We start from the raw sequence: 17,824 nt of genomic DNA on the forward strand, positions 1-17,824 counted from the left end.
TAGTCCCTCATAGACTCTCTGTAGAGGTAGTCAAGAGTATGATGGAGTGATGTATGGACTGTTGTGGTGGCATGTAGGTAGGGCACCTGTTCAAACATGGAAGTACTGTACCAGATGCTTCCATATGTATTGGGTAATTTAATTCTCCAAATAACTTTAGGATGGAGTAGACATGGTGTTTTCATTTTATAGACTAGAAAACTATCTCAGAGAGAAGCCATTTACCCAAGTTCACAAAGCCAATTTTATTAAATTTTCGACTGTCTACTCATGGCAATGTTTTTTATTTATAAACTTTATTTTTAGAGCAGCTTTAGGTCACAGGAAAATTGAGTAAAAGGTACATAGATTTTCCATACACCACCCTCCTCCAACCTTCTGGCTGTCTTGCACCGCAGTGGTATCTTTGTTATAACAGGTCAACCTGCACTGACCCATCATTGTCACTCAAAGTCCATACTTTACACTAGGTTTCATTTTTGGTGTCGTATATTCACCATTGTATTATTATATGGAATAGTTTCACTGGCCTAAATTTCTCTGTGCTCTGCTTATTCATATCTCCCATCTTCCCTCCCAACCCCTAGCAACCACATTCTCTGTAATTTTGCCTTTTCCAAAATGTCACATGGTTGGAATCATACAGCATGTAGTTCTTTCATATTGGCTTCTTTCATTTAATAATATTTACTTTTTTATTTGAGAAGGGCCTGGCAATGCACTCCAATATTCTTGCCTGGAGAATCCCATGGATAGAGGAGCCTGGCGGGCTATAGTCCATAGGATTGCAAAGAGTTGAACACAACTGAAGTGACTTAGCACAGCACAGGACAGCACAACACTTATTCATGTTTTTTCATGGCTTGATAGCTCATTTCCTTTCAGCTCTGAATAATATTCTGTTGTTTGTATGTATCACACTTTATTTACCCATTCACTTACTAAAGGATGTCTTGGTTGCTTCCCAGTTTTGACAGTTATGAATAAAACTGCTATATACATCCATGTGCAGGTTTCTGAGTGGACATCAATTTCCAGTGTATTTGGGTGAATACCAAGGAGTGTGCTTTCTGGATTATATGGTTAGAGTATGTCTATATTTGTAAGAAAATGCCAAACTGTGTCTATATTTGTAAGAAAATGCCAAATTCCAAAGTGGCTATACCATTTTGTATTCTCACTGGCAATGAATAACATGTATACCTGTAGCGGATTCATTTTGATATTTGGCAAAACTAATACAATTATGTAAAGTTTAAAAATAAAATAAAAAAAACCTTAAAGATCCTCAATAAATATTTACTAAATAAATAAATACCAAATAAGAACAAGGATTATTGTAATCTGAAGATTTTTCTCTTTCTTAAAGGAATTTTGTCACTTTAATAAATATCCTAATTATGTAAAAAAAAAAAAAAAAGAATTCCTGTAGCTCCATATCCTCACTAGCATTTAGGACTGTCATTATTTTGGACTTTGGTCAAATACTAGGTGTGTAGTAGCATCTCATTGTCTTAATTTGTAATTCTCTAATGACATATGATATTGAATATCTTTTCATATGCCTACCTGCCATCTGTATAACTTGTTTGCCTGTTTTTAAAAATCAAGTTCATTTTCTTAGTGTTGAGTTACCTATTAATATTTTATATCTGAGGTAAACATGAGAAGATCATTTTATTACAAAGGAGAAAAAGCATCTCCTGACAATTCAGCTGGGAGCTGACCTGGTACTCAGCTATGCCATGATGATCTCGTGTTGAAAATGAGCAGTTTCATAGGTTATCTACTCTGAGACAGAGTAGATGTGGTTTGAGACAAAAACAAGACTACTTTTTAATCATGCCTGAACATACACAAAAGCAAGAACACAGTACAAACCAAAAGCATGACCAACATTCCCTCGCCATGCTAATGTGATCGCTGCTGCTGTTATCAACCTCAACTGCAGCTCTTCTCTATTCCTCATGTCTCATAGATAAAAATTAAGATACTCAGTGATAAAATTGCTCCTACTTTCTGATAGTACCAAGATTGGAATCAAAACCGCCTTTCCCTGGAACCTCCCCAACAAGACTGAGGGGGTTCCCAGGATGCAGGACTTTCAGTACTATAATCAGGAAATAATCTAACACAAACCCAAATATTTTAACAAGCTCCTGCTAACATCCTCCTACTGAGATACCTCCAGATTCTCAGTAGTATTTGGTGACCCTTGCTGCAAACACTTCCAATAAGTCCGACCCTGTTTCACTTGCAGGTGTGGTCCTGGTGGTCTTTGGTGATGGGGAAAGACCAATCAACAAAATCAAAATTAAGCAAATATTATAACAATTAATTTAGTAGATTGCTCCTTAACAATAATGTTTTAAAGGATTAATTTCCTTCTGACAATAGAAAATAGAAAACCGCACAACTTAATAGGGAAGCCAGACAGCATGTTGAATGTTAACATAAAAAAAAAAAACAGAAAATATTGTTATGCCATCATATGAAGGACTTTGTTTTGTTGTTTTTATAACAACACCCTTTCCTTTCTGTTTGTCAGGTATCATGTCTGACCACCAATTTGGTAACCAGTTTATGTGCAGTGTAGTAGCCTCTCATGTGAGTCATCTGCCCACAACCAACCTCAGCTTCGTCTGGATTGCTCCACCTGCTGGTACAGGCTGTGTGAATTTCATGTAAGTACTCAAAGTGTCTGTGACTGGTACAGAAGGCAAATATATTATCAAACCAAACTTGGATCTACCCGCCTGTGTACAGTAAAATCAATCAATGGACAGCATCTTGTGGTGAAAGGAAGTACAATGTTTATCACAAGGCACCAAGGAAGGAGTCCATGTGGCTAGTGCTCAAGAGATTTGAACTCCCCAGTGATTAGGTTTTTAAAGACAGGATGAGGGAGAAGGTTGCAGGGTGTGTGATCAGTTCATAGACATTCTTTCAATTGGTTGATGGTAAGGCAATCAGAAGTCAGTATAATCAACCTTCTGGTTCCAACCAGTCTGGAGTCAAGATGCCTGTGGCAGCATACAGTTAACTTCTACCTGGTAGGGGTTTCAATATCTGCAAAGTAGCTCAAAATATTACCTGAAGCTCTTGAGGAGGAACTCAAGGTCCTTGAATTTGTTTAATAGCTAAACTATTATTATTTTTCTTGCTTGACTGTTTTCCTTTGTTTCTGCATTTTCTTCTCTGATTAAATTTATGCTTTGGCACTTTGGGGAAGGCCTGGGAGGCTAAAGTTTTTCTACAAGTAATAGACAGGCATGCATAGGCTTCTCTAGTAGCTCAAATGGTAAAGTGTCTGCCTGCAATGCAGGAGACCCAGGTTCAATCCCTGGGTTGGGGAGATCCTCTGGAGAAGGAAATGGCAACCCACTCCAGTATTATTCTTGTCTGGAGAATTCCATGGACAGAGGAGCCTGGTGGGCTACAGTCCATGGAGTCACAAAGAGTCGGACCTGACTGAGCAACTAACACACACACACACACACACACACACACACACACACACATGAGGCAGGAGTAGGACATGCAGTGGTCTGTCTGCAAAGGCCCCATAGAGTCCTTCTTGGTTACATAACCTCTCTGAGGTTATGTATATAGTAACTATTTAAAGGTATTATTTTAGCAGGTTTAATTAAAACCATTCATTTTGGTGTCAAAAAAGGCCAAAATTGCAAAAATAAAACTTTAATAAGATAAAAGTATGTGAAGAAATGAAGACAATAGGGAAATGATTTTCAGAAAATAAGATGAAAACAGATACAAAAAAAATGCTATGAGGATCCACACACAGTTTAGAAGAAGACCAGAGATTTAGAGATTCCACTTTTAGCTAAACCTAGCCACAAGTGCCAAGAGGAAAACATAAATAGTTAGCTAATTCATGGTGGTAAGAAGTCAGAACTGTATAGAAACTTACTGACTCTCTCCTGTGCTCATCAGGAGGAAACAGGGAAGGGTAGTGAGCAGTGTCCCAATAGCATCCTTAGATAAACACTGCACTGTGGTTCAGAGTCTGTGACTTGTGACATCTCTCAATGCAGATCATTCCCCTACTCCTGCCACACAATCGTCACTTCTCATCTGTCTTATCTCTTTTTTTCTCCCACTGTATTTTTTTTTCAGTTCTAACACATAATATGCTTCATTTATTTATGTATGTTATTTATTGTCTGATTGTTCCTGCTGAAATGCAGGTTCCTTGAAGATACGAATGGTTTTCTGTTTTGTTTACTGATTCACCCCAGTTATCTAATACAGTTCCTGCACACACTGGAAGCACTACCTAAATATTTGTTTAAAAGATGAGTAGGCCAATGGAATAAGTTCTGAAACAGCTATTCTATGGGCAGTCAGGTGAAACAGGACTGGAATTCATCTTGAATACTGTTCTATGCCAGCCTTCTCCTCAGACAGCCAGATCCTGTAAAACCTGAATACTCCAAAATTTACCACTGCCTTTTCTTCTCCCTTAATAAAATACAGTTCATTATCAAGGGTGTATGTCACATCACTGATTATATATTTTCTCTGCCTATCCTCTGGGTTACTCAGGCTGGAAACATCAGATTCCTCTACCCGGCTGGTTGACATTTAATCCCATCATTTTCTCCCTCAGAAAGTTTTTCACCCTTGAACCCTTTCTTTCCAGTGCCTCTTGCTAAGGTGCTTGCAGTAGCTTCCTAACTGTTTTACCTCCAGCCTATTTCTCATCCAGTCCATCTCACAGTTAATCTTCCTAAGGCACAACAAAGTGTGATTGCTCAAAACTTGGATAGCCTAAGACTTTCTTCTAAAGGCCAGCTTTTTGGAGTGGGTTTGAGGGCACTTTCAAATCTTGCAGTTTATCAACTCCTTTCTTGTCTCCCATTACCTCTGCCTCCTGATGGTCACAAATTGGCAGCATATCCCACAATTCCCTAAACATTCCCTGACTTTTCTCTTTCTCCATGCTTTTCCCTTAGCTTGGAATGCGTATTCTCTCAAATTCAGTTGTTAAATTCTTACTCATTCTTCAAGCTGCCATTCATTCTTAAGTAAAAATCTTCTATAAAGCTTTCTGAGATATCAGCAACATAATTGATGTGTATTGTCACATTTTGCTTATAACTCTGTTATTCGTGTGTACTAAGTCACTTCAGTCATGTCTGACTCTTTGCGACTCTATGGACCATAACGAGCCAGGCTCCTCTGTCCATGTGATTCTCTTGGCAAGAATACTGGAGTGGGTTGCCATGCCCTTTCCCAGGGGATCTTTCTGACCCAGGTATTGAACTTACGTCTCTTACGTCTCCTGCATTAGCAGGTGGGTTCTTTACTATTAATGCCACCTGGGAAGCCCAACTCTGTTATAATGCTGACTATATTTTACTATTTACTTATATTTGATTTAAATTCTTGCTTTTTCTATTAGATTAGATTGGAAAAGGACAAATTCTTATTTCTTCATGATTCCTCCTCAGTTGGTTCAAGGACTTATATACATAGGAATCACAGAAAATATCCTTTGAATTCTGCATCCTAGGAGACTGGGGAAGGGGTTATTCTAGGACCTTCCACATGTTCTCAAGTCCCTTATATTAAACAGCATGGTAGAGTGGACCCTCTATATCTATGGTTTGTGTATCCAGGGAAAAATCCAGGGATATGGAGTGCCAACATTGTATCTGTTGTACAATGTTGTCTATTTCTTTAGTTTAATAGTAACCTCTGACTCTTTTTTGGCACACTTTGTATTACTCATGTTGGCACTTATTAGGATAATTTAAATTCTTGCTATTCATAAGCTCTTCATTTAAAACAAGAATTACTTTAAAAAAAAAAACACAAAGTAAATCTGTGCCAGCTGTACAGAACTGCATATTTACAAATAGATACAGTTTTTAATTTAATCTGTTTTAAAATGATATTTAATGGCTTGTGGCATCACTGTTCCTGGGATATCAAATTGTATTCTCTTAGAAATAATGTATTGCATGTCAGCTCCAAACAATATTTTATTAGCATTTGGTAAAAAAAAAAAAATACAATTTGGTAATAGGTAATTTTTACTGATTACAAAGAAGTTTACATACCCTCACTTATATTTCCTAATAAAATTTTGATGATGCACTTTGCACCTTTCAACTTTCTTAGTAAATGTTTAAGTCTATGCTTATTGTAAGCAATGACTATGTTGAATGTTACATAACGTAGCTGCCACCTGTGTGGGCAAGATGTTTTTATTGATCTCTTTTCCTAATTAGTTTGTGAGAGAGTGTAGGGAAACTGAAGATTAAACATGAACTACTGAACAATTCATTTGAAATTTTCTGAGCTAAAGTCTTACAATTTCTTACCTTTGTTTCTTACTGTAGTATCTATTACATGTTGAGTAGAGCTATATGTAAGGATCAGTATCTGTAATTAGTATGTGGCCAGCAATACTTGAAGAAGATTTCTAGTGTTCAATATTAATTTAAACGTTACACACACACAGAAAAAACCCACAAAATCCTATGGCATTTGAAACATAAATATACTTTGATTCTGTATTTTCTGACTAACCCCCAAAATTAAAGCTTTTACTTTTTAAGATAGGGAAAATTACTTTTAGTAAATTAAACTTCAACCATACTTACATGCTTTTGTAATGTACTTTGTATGAGGTTTTCATATCATTAGTTAATTCACTGTTGTTATTGTTGTTCAGTTGCTCAGTCATGTCTGACTCTTTGCAGCCCCATGGACTGCAGCACGCCAGGCTTCCCTGTGCTTCACTATTTCCTGGAATTTGCTCAAACTCATGTCCATTGAGTCAGTGATGCTATCCAACCATCTCATCCTCTTTCTCCTCCTTCTCCTCCTGCCCTCAATCTTTCCCAGCATCAGGGTCTTTTCCAGTGAGTCATCTCTTCACATCAGGTGACCCAAGTATTGGAGCTTCAGCTTCAGTATCAGTCCTTCCAGTGAATATTCAGGACTGACTTCCTTTAGGATTGACTGATTTGATCTCCTTGCTGTCCAAGTGACTCTCAATAGTGTTCTCCAGCACCACAGTTTGAAAACATTAATTCTTTGGCTCTCAGCTTTCTTTATGGTCCAGCTCTTACATCTATATATGACTAGTGGAAAAAACATAGCTTTGACTAGATGGACCTAGTTGGCAAAGTGATATTTCTACCTTTTAATATGCTATCTAGGTTTGTCATAGCTTTTCTTCCAAGGAGCAAGTGTCTTTTAATTTCATGGCTTTTCTGTCCACAGTGATTTTGGAGCCAAAGAAAATAGTCTGTCACCTTTTTCATTTTTTCCCCATCTATTTGCCATGAAGTGATGGACGGTATCCCATGATCTCAGTTTTTTGAATGTTGAGTATTAAGCCAGCTTTTTTCACTCTCTTCTTTCACTTTCATCAAGAGACTCTTTAGTTTCTCTTAGATTGTTCATTCATGTCATTTAATTTTTCACATGTGTGTTTTCTTTTATAACTGGGCTTGAAATCCTCCAAGATCAGGGACTGCATTAGGTATTTTTATGTAACTAATAGTTCTTAATACCAAACTATAGACAATGGAAGGCCCTCGATAAGTTTTTTCTTGCTTTATTTTTTATTTTATTTCATTTCTTGAGGTATAGTTGACTTATAGTGTCATGTTAGTTTCAAGTGTATGGCACAGTAATTCATATATATATGCACGTACATGCATATATATATTCCTTTTTAGATCCTCTTCCCTTATAGGTTATTACAAAATATTTAGTCAGTAAATATTTCTTAATAGCTAATAATGAGATATTTCACTGATTCTAAAATACAGACTTTTTTTTTCTTTACATTTTGAAATCTCTTAAGTTGCTTCTTACACCTTTCCTGGTGGCTCAGTAGTAAAGAATCCACATGGATTTGATCCCTGTGTTGGGAGTATCCTCTGGAGAAGAAAATGGAAACTCCCTCCAGTATTCTTGCCTGGAAAATCCATGGACAGAGGAACCTGGCAGGCTACAGTCCATGGCATTGCAAAGAGTCAAACACAATTGAGCAACTGAGCACACACACACACATTATGATTGATGGTCTTGGATTTGAAGAAATCCAGCAACTAATATTTATCATTTACTATGTTTGTGGTCTCTCTAAAGCTGGCAGTTGAATTGACACTGCACCCAATTCTGCAACCTCATATTAGTATTGCTGGTGTATGGTCCAAACTCTGTGGTTTTAAAACCCAATTATCTATTTGAATCCTTTTTCAAAGAATCTCATAGTAAGAACTATGGACTATTTGAACTGAAATACCAAACCATTATATAACATGCTGTGTGTGCCATTACCAGAAAAGAGTAAGTGGCACTCTGTCTGAATAAGCCATGTTTTATTGATAAACCACTTAGCAACATAATCATTTATACTGTGTTTTTACTGCCTTTCTCATTAAAAATAATCAAGTGAGAGACAGAGAGAAGAGAATGGCCTGAGGATAAAGTTGCTAGCTGTACTGGTACAAATATATCAAAGGGATCAGTAACTAAAATTATTCTGTCCTTAGTTTTATGACACCAGTTGATAACATTTACATCTTAAATGATAATTTTATCCAGAGATCTGCTTAGTGTGCAGATCTTACAATAATACAGTTTGTCTTCACTTTTGTATTTGATTAATCTTTAGTGACTAGTAAGTTCAAACTTATCCAAAGTTTTTAGATGTAAGTTTAAAATTTTTTTCCAAGGGTGAGGAGGTGGTATAGAAAGAGGGAGGAGGAGAAGGAAGAAGGAGGTTAAGGCGGGGAAGGTGGAGGTGAAAAGGTAGAAAAAAGGACAAGGGAAGGAGGAAAGAAAGGATGAAAGGAAAGAAAGAAATCTCCAGGGCATGCAACTCTTAACAGTTAGAAACTAACAAGGAAATAGAGTTGTAAAATAACAACTGCAAAATTAACTAATATTTTTGAAAATTTACAACATACCAGTCACTATTCTAAGTAGTTTATGTCCTTTAATCCATTATATCCTCACAGTAATTCTGTAAAGTAGATGCTATTATTATCTCAGTTTACAGATGAGTAGATTGAAGTACAGGCCTTCCCTGGTGGCTCAGTGGTAAAGAATCCGCCTGTAATGTAGGAGATGCAGGCAACGTTGGTTGGATCCCTGAGTTGGGAAGATCCCCTAGAGGAAAACATGGCAACCAACTCCAGTATTCTTGCCTGGAGAATCCCATGGATAGAGAAACCTGACAGGCTAGAGAAAATAGAGTCGCACAGAGTTGGACATGACTGAAGTGACTTAGCATGCATGCAGATTGAAGTACAGAGATGTTAGATAACTTACATAACATAACTCAGTGACTGACACAACCTGGATTCAGAAGACAATCCAGTTTCAAGCAAGTGATTTTTGCCACTTTACTACATTTTCCTCTAAAATCATCACTTAACCTGTTTTATATGATAAAATGCCTATGGTATTGATATGATGAAAACTAGAGTTTTTAATGAAATATTAGACAAGCACTGATTTAAACTTCTGAAATGTGGCTGATTAATATGTCAAAAATGGGCCTGATCTTGATATGCGTGTTATAGGTTCATTCATTGGATGCTGATTGTATCCCATCCATTGTCACAAGGGGAATCACATATAGGGAGAGAATGTGTGAATTAAAGGCAAAATTGAACACCATTAGATTTAACTGCTTGGACAGATGCTAGCATAATATTAGAATAAAAATGGAACATAAAAGAAGATCAGATTTGTGTCTAAATTAATGCTGATTTAACCTTAAATGAACTTGCTGCAAACAGCAAACTTTATACTGAGAACAGTATAAAGCAAGCAGTGTTCTATTTAAGATACTGAAGCAACAACAAAGAATTGAACTCAAGGGCCCAAAGAAGTACAGAGGTGGACCATATTTGAGCATTTGATATTTTAAAGGAAGATTCTCCTAGAGGGACCTTAAAAGTACACTAAACAAGAAGACAAAAAAATCATTAAAAAAAATTTAAGACATTAGAACTTTCTGAACACTGAACATACTCAAAGTGATACAGATGCAGAGATTTGAAATTCTGCCTAGAGTATATCTCTGGTGCCTTTAATTTTTGATGAGAGCCATTCTAGTCTGTCTGGAGGATACCTCATGAAAGATAGTATGGTTGCCCATTTATTTCCATTGATCAGAAGAAAACATTGGAGATGTTTGCCTTGTTACTTAAATGTTTGAAATAAGATCAGGAACTCCCCCACAGGTACATTTATGGGGAGTGCATTCATACCTCATGCGAAGAGTTGACTCATTGCCAAGACTCTGATGCTGGGAGGGATTGGGGGCAGGAGGAAAAGGGGACGACAGAGGGTGAGATGGCTGGATGGCATCACTGACTCGATGGACGTGAGTTTGAGTGAACTCCGGGAGATAGTGGTGGACAGGGAGGCCTGGAGTGCTGTGATTCATGGGGTTGCAAAGAGTCGGACATGACTGAGTGACTGAACTGACTGACTGGCTGATTGATCCATATCTATAGATAAGGACAGTAACAGTTGATATATACAGATTTTATTTTACTTTGTATTAAAAATTTTTTTAAACTGGAAGATAATTGCTTTACAAAGTTGCATTGGTTTCTGCTGACAACAGCACACATCAGCCATAAGTGTGTGTGTGTATGTGTGTATCTCCCTTTCCTCAGGAGCCTCCCTCCCACCCCCACATACCACCCCTCTAGGTCCTCCCTCTCACTCCCCAAATCCACCCCTCTAGGTCATCACAGAGCACCAGGCTGGGCTCCCTGGGTCATATAGCAGCTTCCCACTATCTATCTAACTTGCACACTATAGTGTATATATGTCAATGCTACTCCCTCAATTCATCCCACACTCTCTTTCCCCTGCTGTGTCAACAAGTCCATCCCCTACATCTGTGTGTCTATTCCTGCCATGCACATAGGTTCACCAGTATCATTTTTCTAGATTCTATATATATGTGTTAATATATAATATTTGTTTTTCTCTCTCTGAATTACTTCACTCGGTTCTAGGTTCTAGGTTCATCTACCTCAGTTTGACTGACTCACATTCATTCCTTTATATGGACGAGTAATATTCCGTTGTATATATGTATCACAGCTTTTTTATCCATTCATCTATTGATGGACATCTAAGTTGCTTCCATGTCCTGGCTGTTGTAAATAGTACTGCAGTAAACGATAGGGGACGTGTATCTTTTTGAATTATGGTTTTCTCACGGTTTATGGCCAGTAGTGAGATTGCTGGGTCACATGGTAGTTTTATTCCTAGTTTGTTTAAGAAATCTGCATGCTGTTGTCCAATGTGGCTGTATCAATTTACATTCCCACCAGTAGTGCAAGAGGGTTCCCTTTTTTCCACATCCTCTCCAGAATTTGTTGTTTGCAGATTTTTGGTGATGGCCATTCTAACAAGTGTGAAGTGATATCTCATAGTTTTGATTTGCATTTCTCTAATAATGAGCAATGTTGAGCATCTTTTCATGTGTTTGTTGGCTGTCTATATGTCTTCTTTGGAGAAATGTTTGTTTAGGTCTTGGTTATACATAGCTTGGGCTTCCCAGGTGGCTCAATGGATGAAGAATCTGCCTGCAGTGCAGAAGATGCAGGAGACGTGGGTTAGATCACTGGTTCAGGAAGATCCACTGGAGAAGGATATGGCAACCCACTCAAGTATTCTTGCCTGGAGAATCCCATGGATGGAGGAGTCTGGTGGGCTCCAGTCCATAGAGTTGCAAAGAGTCAGACACGACTGAGCATGCACACACGCATGCATACATAGCTTACTGCAAAAATAAATTACTTCTAATGTAAGGCCAAAATGATTGTATCCACACTGTTTGATAAAACCAGATATGCTATTTTACTAGGGAGGAATTTCATCTGTTTCCTAAGTTACAAGTCTGTTAGTTTTTTTCCTGTTGATCCAGTTTTCTTTTTTTTTAAAACAGACATTCCCCAACTTGAGACAGTTATTTCAAAAACATACCTTTGAATGATAGCATTGAAAAAAAAAAATCTGCACTTAAAAGTAAGTGGGCTAGAAGCCTAACTGATACTTCTCATTTCCTCACAGGCCTGTTTTTCATCAAAGTTAAATAGCCAATTAGCCTTGGACAAGGAGATAGTCAAAGTTCAGGGACTAATGTGTGTTCTTATTATCAACATTTTGTCAAATGAGGTCAAGATGCTTCCTGGGGATTTAATCCTTAGTTTTAAGGAGTATGGTAAAATCTTGAGATAAAATATTTTCATTAATCACCAGGAAGGTGTAAGAAATTATTTTTATTACAGTAATTACACAGAATTTTTTTTAAATACAGATATTCAAAAGGCAAAACTATTCGCTTTAATTTTTCCTGTCTCCTTTATCCCTTCCTGTGTCTCCTTCTTGTAAAAAGCCACCGTGTAAATGGCACTGGTTATATTAGGCAAAGCTACCGGAATCTTAGTGTGACACTTTTCTTTGCATCAGAACCTTAAGAGAAGTAGAACTGCTTTATAGTGAGAAAAATTGTCTACTTCAGAAATGAAGTATTTTTAACTCAGGTCCAAAGATGGACCTGCATCTATGAAATTCTATCCCACAGTAAATAGTTGTTGGTGATTTTTTTATTTTTTTTCTTTTTTTGTAGAAATATTAGTTTTTTCCTAATGTTAAGTCTTAAAACTCTATAGCAAACCCATCCTTTTCTTCTTCCTTTCCATTCCTGTAATGTAATTGTAACTTGTGGAGGGCACTTAAGTAAATGGACTAAGGTTTGGAATCCTTGAAAGTGAAAGAGATAGTCGCTCAGTCATGTCCGACTCTTTGTGGACCTCATGGACTATACAGTCCATGGAATTCTCTAGGCCAGAATACTGGAGTGGGTAGCCTTTCCCTTCTCCAGGGGATCTTCCCCACCAAGGGATCAAACTGAAATGCTCCTTATTACAAGGCCTTGTGGTTTAGATGGGATTACTACTCTACTTTGCACTTCTTACTTGAAAACACACGTAACTCTTGTGAAAACAGAAGGACCCAAATCAGTAAATCTAAAAAGCTTTACATATTACAGTTATCAGCAGTCCTCCATATCTGATAGAAATTTTCTAATGAGATGTGGGCAGAGATTTGAGTTATTTCTCTGTTAGTAGAATTCAGTGGAACCAGTTTTAGAAGCCAAAAATGTGAAATTAATTTCTTTTTCTTTAAACTCACTACACAGTCAATAATAGTGATGACAAAAATGTCTGGGAAACAGGTAAATAAACTTTTCTCATGGCGGCAGCAACTCCACAGTTTGCCAACATAATCACTGAATTAATATATACTAGCAAGAGGATTTTGCTTAATTCTGCTTTAAGATCTTTAAATATTAAGACATTATTACAAATATGAAATAAAATTTTGATTTCTTCTTCCAGATAAAAATTTTTTTGAAGAACTTGTCCTCTCTGACTTATTTGGACATACTGTGTGTGTATATTTATATACAGATATCTGTATTGTGTATATGTGTGTGTGTATGTATATGCACACATGGGTATAGCATATATACATATATATACATATGCATATATACACACACATATTCAAAAATTTGTTTCGTACTTTCTAACATGGTAGCTATATGTGATTATTTAAATTTAAATGACTAAAGTCAAATAAAACTAATCAGTTCTTCATTTGCACTAGCCACATTTCAAGTTCTCATTAGCCATAAATGTCTAGCGACTATTGGACAGAACACCTAGCATATTTACATTATTATAGAAAGTCCTGTGTGCAGTACTGATTTAGAGGATTGAATGAATTATTTTTTCCTCTAATGTTACCTTAACATTTACAGAATGTAAATAACCATATACTTCAAAGGACATTGATTTTGGAGTTGTTTTGTGAACTTGAATTATCAGAACTGCTAACCTGGACAAGTAGGGAAGTTCTATGTAAAAAACTGATTACCAAACTCTTCATTTTAATTTTGTTTGTCAGTGTACCAATTACTATGGGCCTTAACTTTATGGGCAGTGGTAGGCCAAGTGTGACAGGTGAGGATTCCCTCTGGCTCCCTTCCCACACAGTGCGCAGGACTCAGAGCTGCTCTTTGGCTACCCTGGGCTCCCCCTGTCCCCACTTCTGAGCCTCAGCCCCTGCTTTGACCCTGCCAATCCCTCATTTCCTCCCCCATCCCCTGCCACATGTTTCAAGTTCTGGGTCTTTTCAAGTACACCCTTGTGCCATGAAAATTTACTACCATGTGCCTAATATTTAAAGTTAACTGATATGAAAGGCTAATCATCATTAATAGGAAAGTGAGTGATAATGAAATTTGGAATACCATGTGATGATGATGGTGATAATGATAAGAAAGAAAGAAAGTGAAGTCACTCGGTCATGTCTGACTCTGTGACTCCATGGACTATAACTTACCAGCTTCTCTGTCCATGGGATTTTCCAGGCAAGAGTACTGGAGTGGGTTGCCATTTCCTTTTCCAGGTGATAATGATAGTAGTAGTCAAAATAGCAACTTCCATTTGTTGAGCACCTGTGTACCAGGCAAAATACTAAATTCCTCTCTTCGAACCACCTACTGAAGGAAGAGCTCAAGGAGCTCAGAGACAGGTTGGTTTTGATCTAAAACATGTCTTTTTAACTACCATCCTGTATACCACTCTATATCACTTTTAAAATATTAATAGTAATTATGAAAGACAGTATAATAACTTGGAAGATGCCTAGAATATTAAGTGACAAAAGCATAAAAAATTATTTCAAACACATTAGAATAGTGTTTTCAGAGGACTTCTGGCATCATGGAAGCCTGAGTTGGCATAGTAAAAACTTCTTCCACTAAAATCGCATAGAAACTTTGACTAAAATGATTAAAATATATAAAAAACTTGTTTGAAAGAGAAAAAAACCGACCACATAGTTCAGGGGAAAATGGGAGCTATCAAAACTGGATCAGAAAGTAGGAACTGACATTTTGGTAGCCTATGGGTATTTTAAATCTGGGTTTAGGTCCTAGGCTTAGAATTCTGAGTGGCACCTGTAGGAACAGCCATGATATAGGGGAGGACAGAGATCAGGACCTGGGCTTGCTGCATGAAGCTTAGATCTTCAAAGTATTATTCAGCCCTGCCTAGGAAGACAGCAAAGAAGCTTGTTATTTGACTGAAGCCTTTGGTAAAAATAAGTCACTTATGAGAAACAAAAACTCTCAGCATGTGAGAAGTCTAGTTTTACATTATTCTCTTGGTATGGAACACCGAGTTAAGAAATTGACATCTTGTAGAAGCTTTAGAAGGGAAAATAGAAAAAAATGAAAACAGGCATATTTCAAGAGATCATGGAGTAGAATTTTCTGGAATTAAGGAAGACAGGAGTCTTTTTTATTTAATCAAAATAAGTAAAATAAATTAGCACTGATATAGATCATAGTGAACCTTCAGAAGGTCAAAGACATAGAAAATCTCAAAGACAACCAAAAAGAAAAGGCAGATAACCTGTAATTTAGTCTAGCAGTGCTTTTCTCATAAACAACAATAGGTGACAATGAAACAGCATCTTCAAAGTGGGGAAGGAAAAAAATAATAGTCTTCCCAGAATTCTATACCTTGATGAAGTATCAGTCATTGTGAAAACAAAGACATTTAAAAAAAAATACAAGTTTTAATTGTTTTTCCCACACAGAGATAATTTTAAAGCAAGTTTTTAAGGAATGTACTCTAGAAAAAAAGAAAACAAACTCAGAAAATGTAGGATGCATGAAATTATGGTATAATGCAATAATTATTAGTAAGAATGTTAGAAATTCTAAATTAATGTTGAGGATACAAGTAAATGTATAAGTATGCTATAAACCAATAATTATTTTAGGATAGAATTTAAAGACAAAGAATAGCCAAAATACTAAGCAACATCAATGTATAAGAAAAATCAGTATTAAAATTTTCTAAGGTCCTCCAGTTGTTCTGGAAGAAGATTATAGGCTTAGTCAAGAATGATTTTTGAAAACATAAATGTATAGATCAGAAATAAGTGCATAACTTCCAAAATGATGGGATGAGGAAAGAATGAAATAAAATTTGATCCACCAAGGCTAGTGGAAGTGATGGAATTCCAGTTGAACTATTTCAAATCCTAAAAGATGATGCTGTTAAAGTGCTACACTCAATATGCCAGAAAATTTGGAATACTCAGCAATGGCCACAAGACTGGAAAAGGTCAGTTTTAATTCCAATCCCAAAGACAGGCAATGCCAAAGAATGTTCAAACTATTGCACAATTGCACTCATCTCACATGCTAGCAAAGTAATGCTCAAAATTTTCCAAGTGAAACTTCAGTGATATAAGAACTGAAAACCGCCAGATGTTTGAGGCTAGGTTTAGAAAAGGGACAGGAACCAGAGATCAAATTGCCAAGAATCCAGTGGATCTTAGAAAAATCAAGAGAGTTCCAGAAAAACATCTGCTTTATTGACTACACTAAAGCCTTTGACTGTGTGGATCACAACAAACTGTGGAAAATTCATGAAGAGATGGAAATATCAGACCACCTTACCTGCCACCTGAGAAACCTGTATACAGATCAAGAAACACGTTAGAACCAGACATGGAACAATGGACTGATTCCAGATTGGGAAAGGAGTACATCAAGGCTGTATATTGTCACTCTGCTTATTTAACTTACCTGCAGAGTACGTCATGCAAAATGCCAGGCTGGATGAAGCTCAGGCTGGAATCAAGATTTCTGGGAGGAATATCAATAACATCATATATGCAGATGACACCAACCTATGGCAGAAAGCGAAGGACCAAAGAGCCTCTTGATGAAAGTGAAACAGAAGAGTGAAAAAAGTTGGCTTAAAACTCAGCCTTCAAAAAACTTAGATCATGGCATCCAGTCCCATCACTTCATGGCAGATCGATGGGGAAACAATGGAAACAGTGACAGATTTTATTTTGGGGGACTCCAGAATCACTGCAGATGGTGACTGCAGCCATCAAATTATAAGATGCTTGCTCCTTGGAAGAAAAACCATGACCAACCTAGACAGCATATTAAAAAGCAGAGACATTGCTTTGCTGACAAAGGTCCATCTAGTCAAAGCTATGGTTTTTCTAGTAGTCATATATGGATGTGAGAGTTGGACCATAAAGAAAGCTGAGCATCAAATAATTGATTCTTTTGAACTGTGGTGTTGGAGAAGACTCTTAAGAGTCCCTTGGACAGCAGATCCAACCAGTCAGTCCTAAATCAGTCCTGAACATTCTTTGGAAAGACTAATGCTGAAACCGAAGCTCCAGTACTTTGGCCACCTGATGCAAAGAGCTGACTCATTGGGAAAGACCCTGATGCTGGGAAAGATTGAAGGTGGGAGGAGAAGGGAACAACAGAGGATGAGATGGTTGGATGGCATCACTGAGTCGATGGACATGAGTTTGACAGCTCTGGGAGTTGGTAATGGACAGGGAAGCTGGGCATGCTGCAGGGGTTGCAAAGTCATACACAACTGAGTGACTGAACTGTACTGACCAAAAGAAAGGGGGAAGGCAAGTATAAAAAGCATAGGAATATAAAATGTGATATACTATAAATATGCAAGTATATGTGTGTGTGTGTGTGTATACAGAAACACATACACATATATTCACAATAAATGTAAACATTAAATTCACCAATTAAGACGCTGTAACTTTCAGAATGCAATTTCAAAAATCCAGCAATATACTGCTTCCAAGAGAGAAACCTAAACATAATGGCACAGACATATTAAAAGCAAATAGTGGGAAAAATGACATACCAGGAAATTTTTAA

General features: G+C 37.1%; 1 protein-coding gene across 2 annotated transcripts in view; it reads left to right on the forward strand.

Annotated features, from left to right (window-relative positions):
* RELN (reelin) overlaps nt 1-17,824 on the forward strand; it is a 557,372-nt gene that overhangs the window by 156,979 nt on the left and 382,569 nt on the right. For both annotated transcript variants that reach the window (XM_086397037.1, XM_086397038.1), the window contains exon 3: nt 2,549-2,684. In XM_086397037.1, coding sequence (XP_086253163.1) covers nt 2,549-2,684 — 136 coding nt within the window. The remainder of the gene's footprint in view (nt 1-2,548; nt 2,685-17,824) is intronic.

This window comes from Bos grunniens, chromosome 4, assembly GCF_055505025.1.
Source record: "Bos grunniens cultivar Pamir isolate PY7600 chromosome 4, Bosgru_T2T1.0, whole genome shotgun sequence".
NCBI classification, from domain to species: Eukaryota; Metazoa; Chordata; class Mammalia; order Artiodactyla; family Bovidae; genus Bos; species Bos grunniens.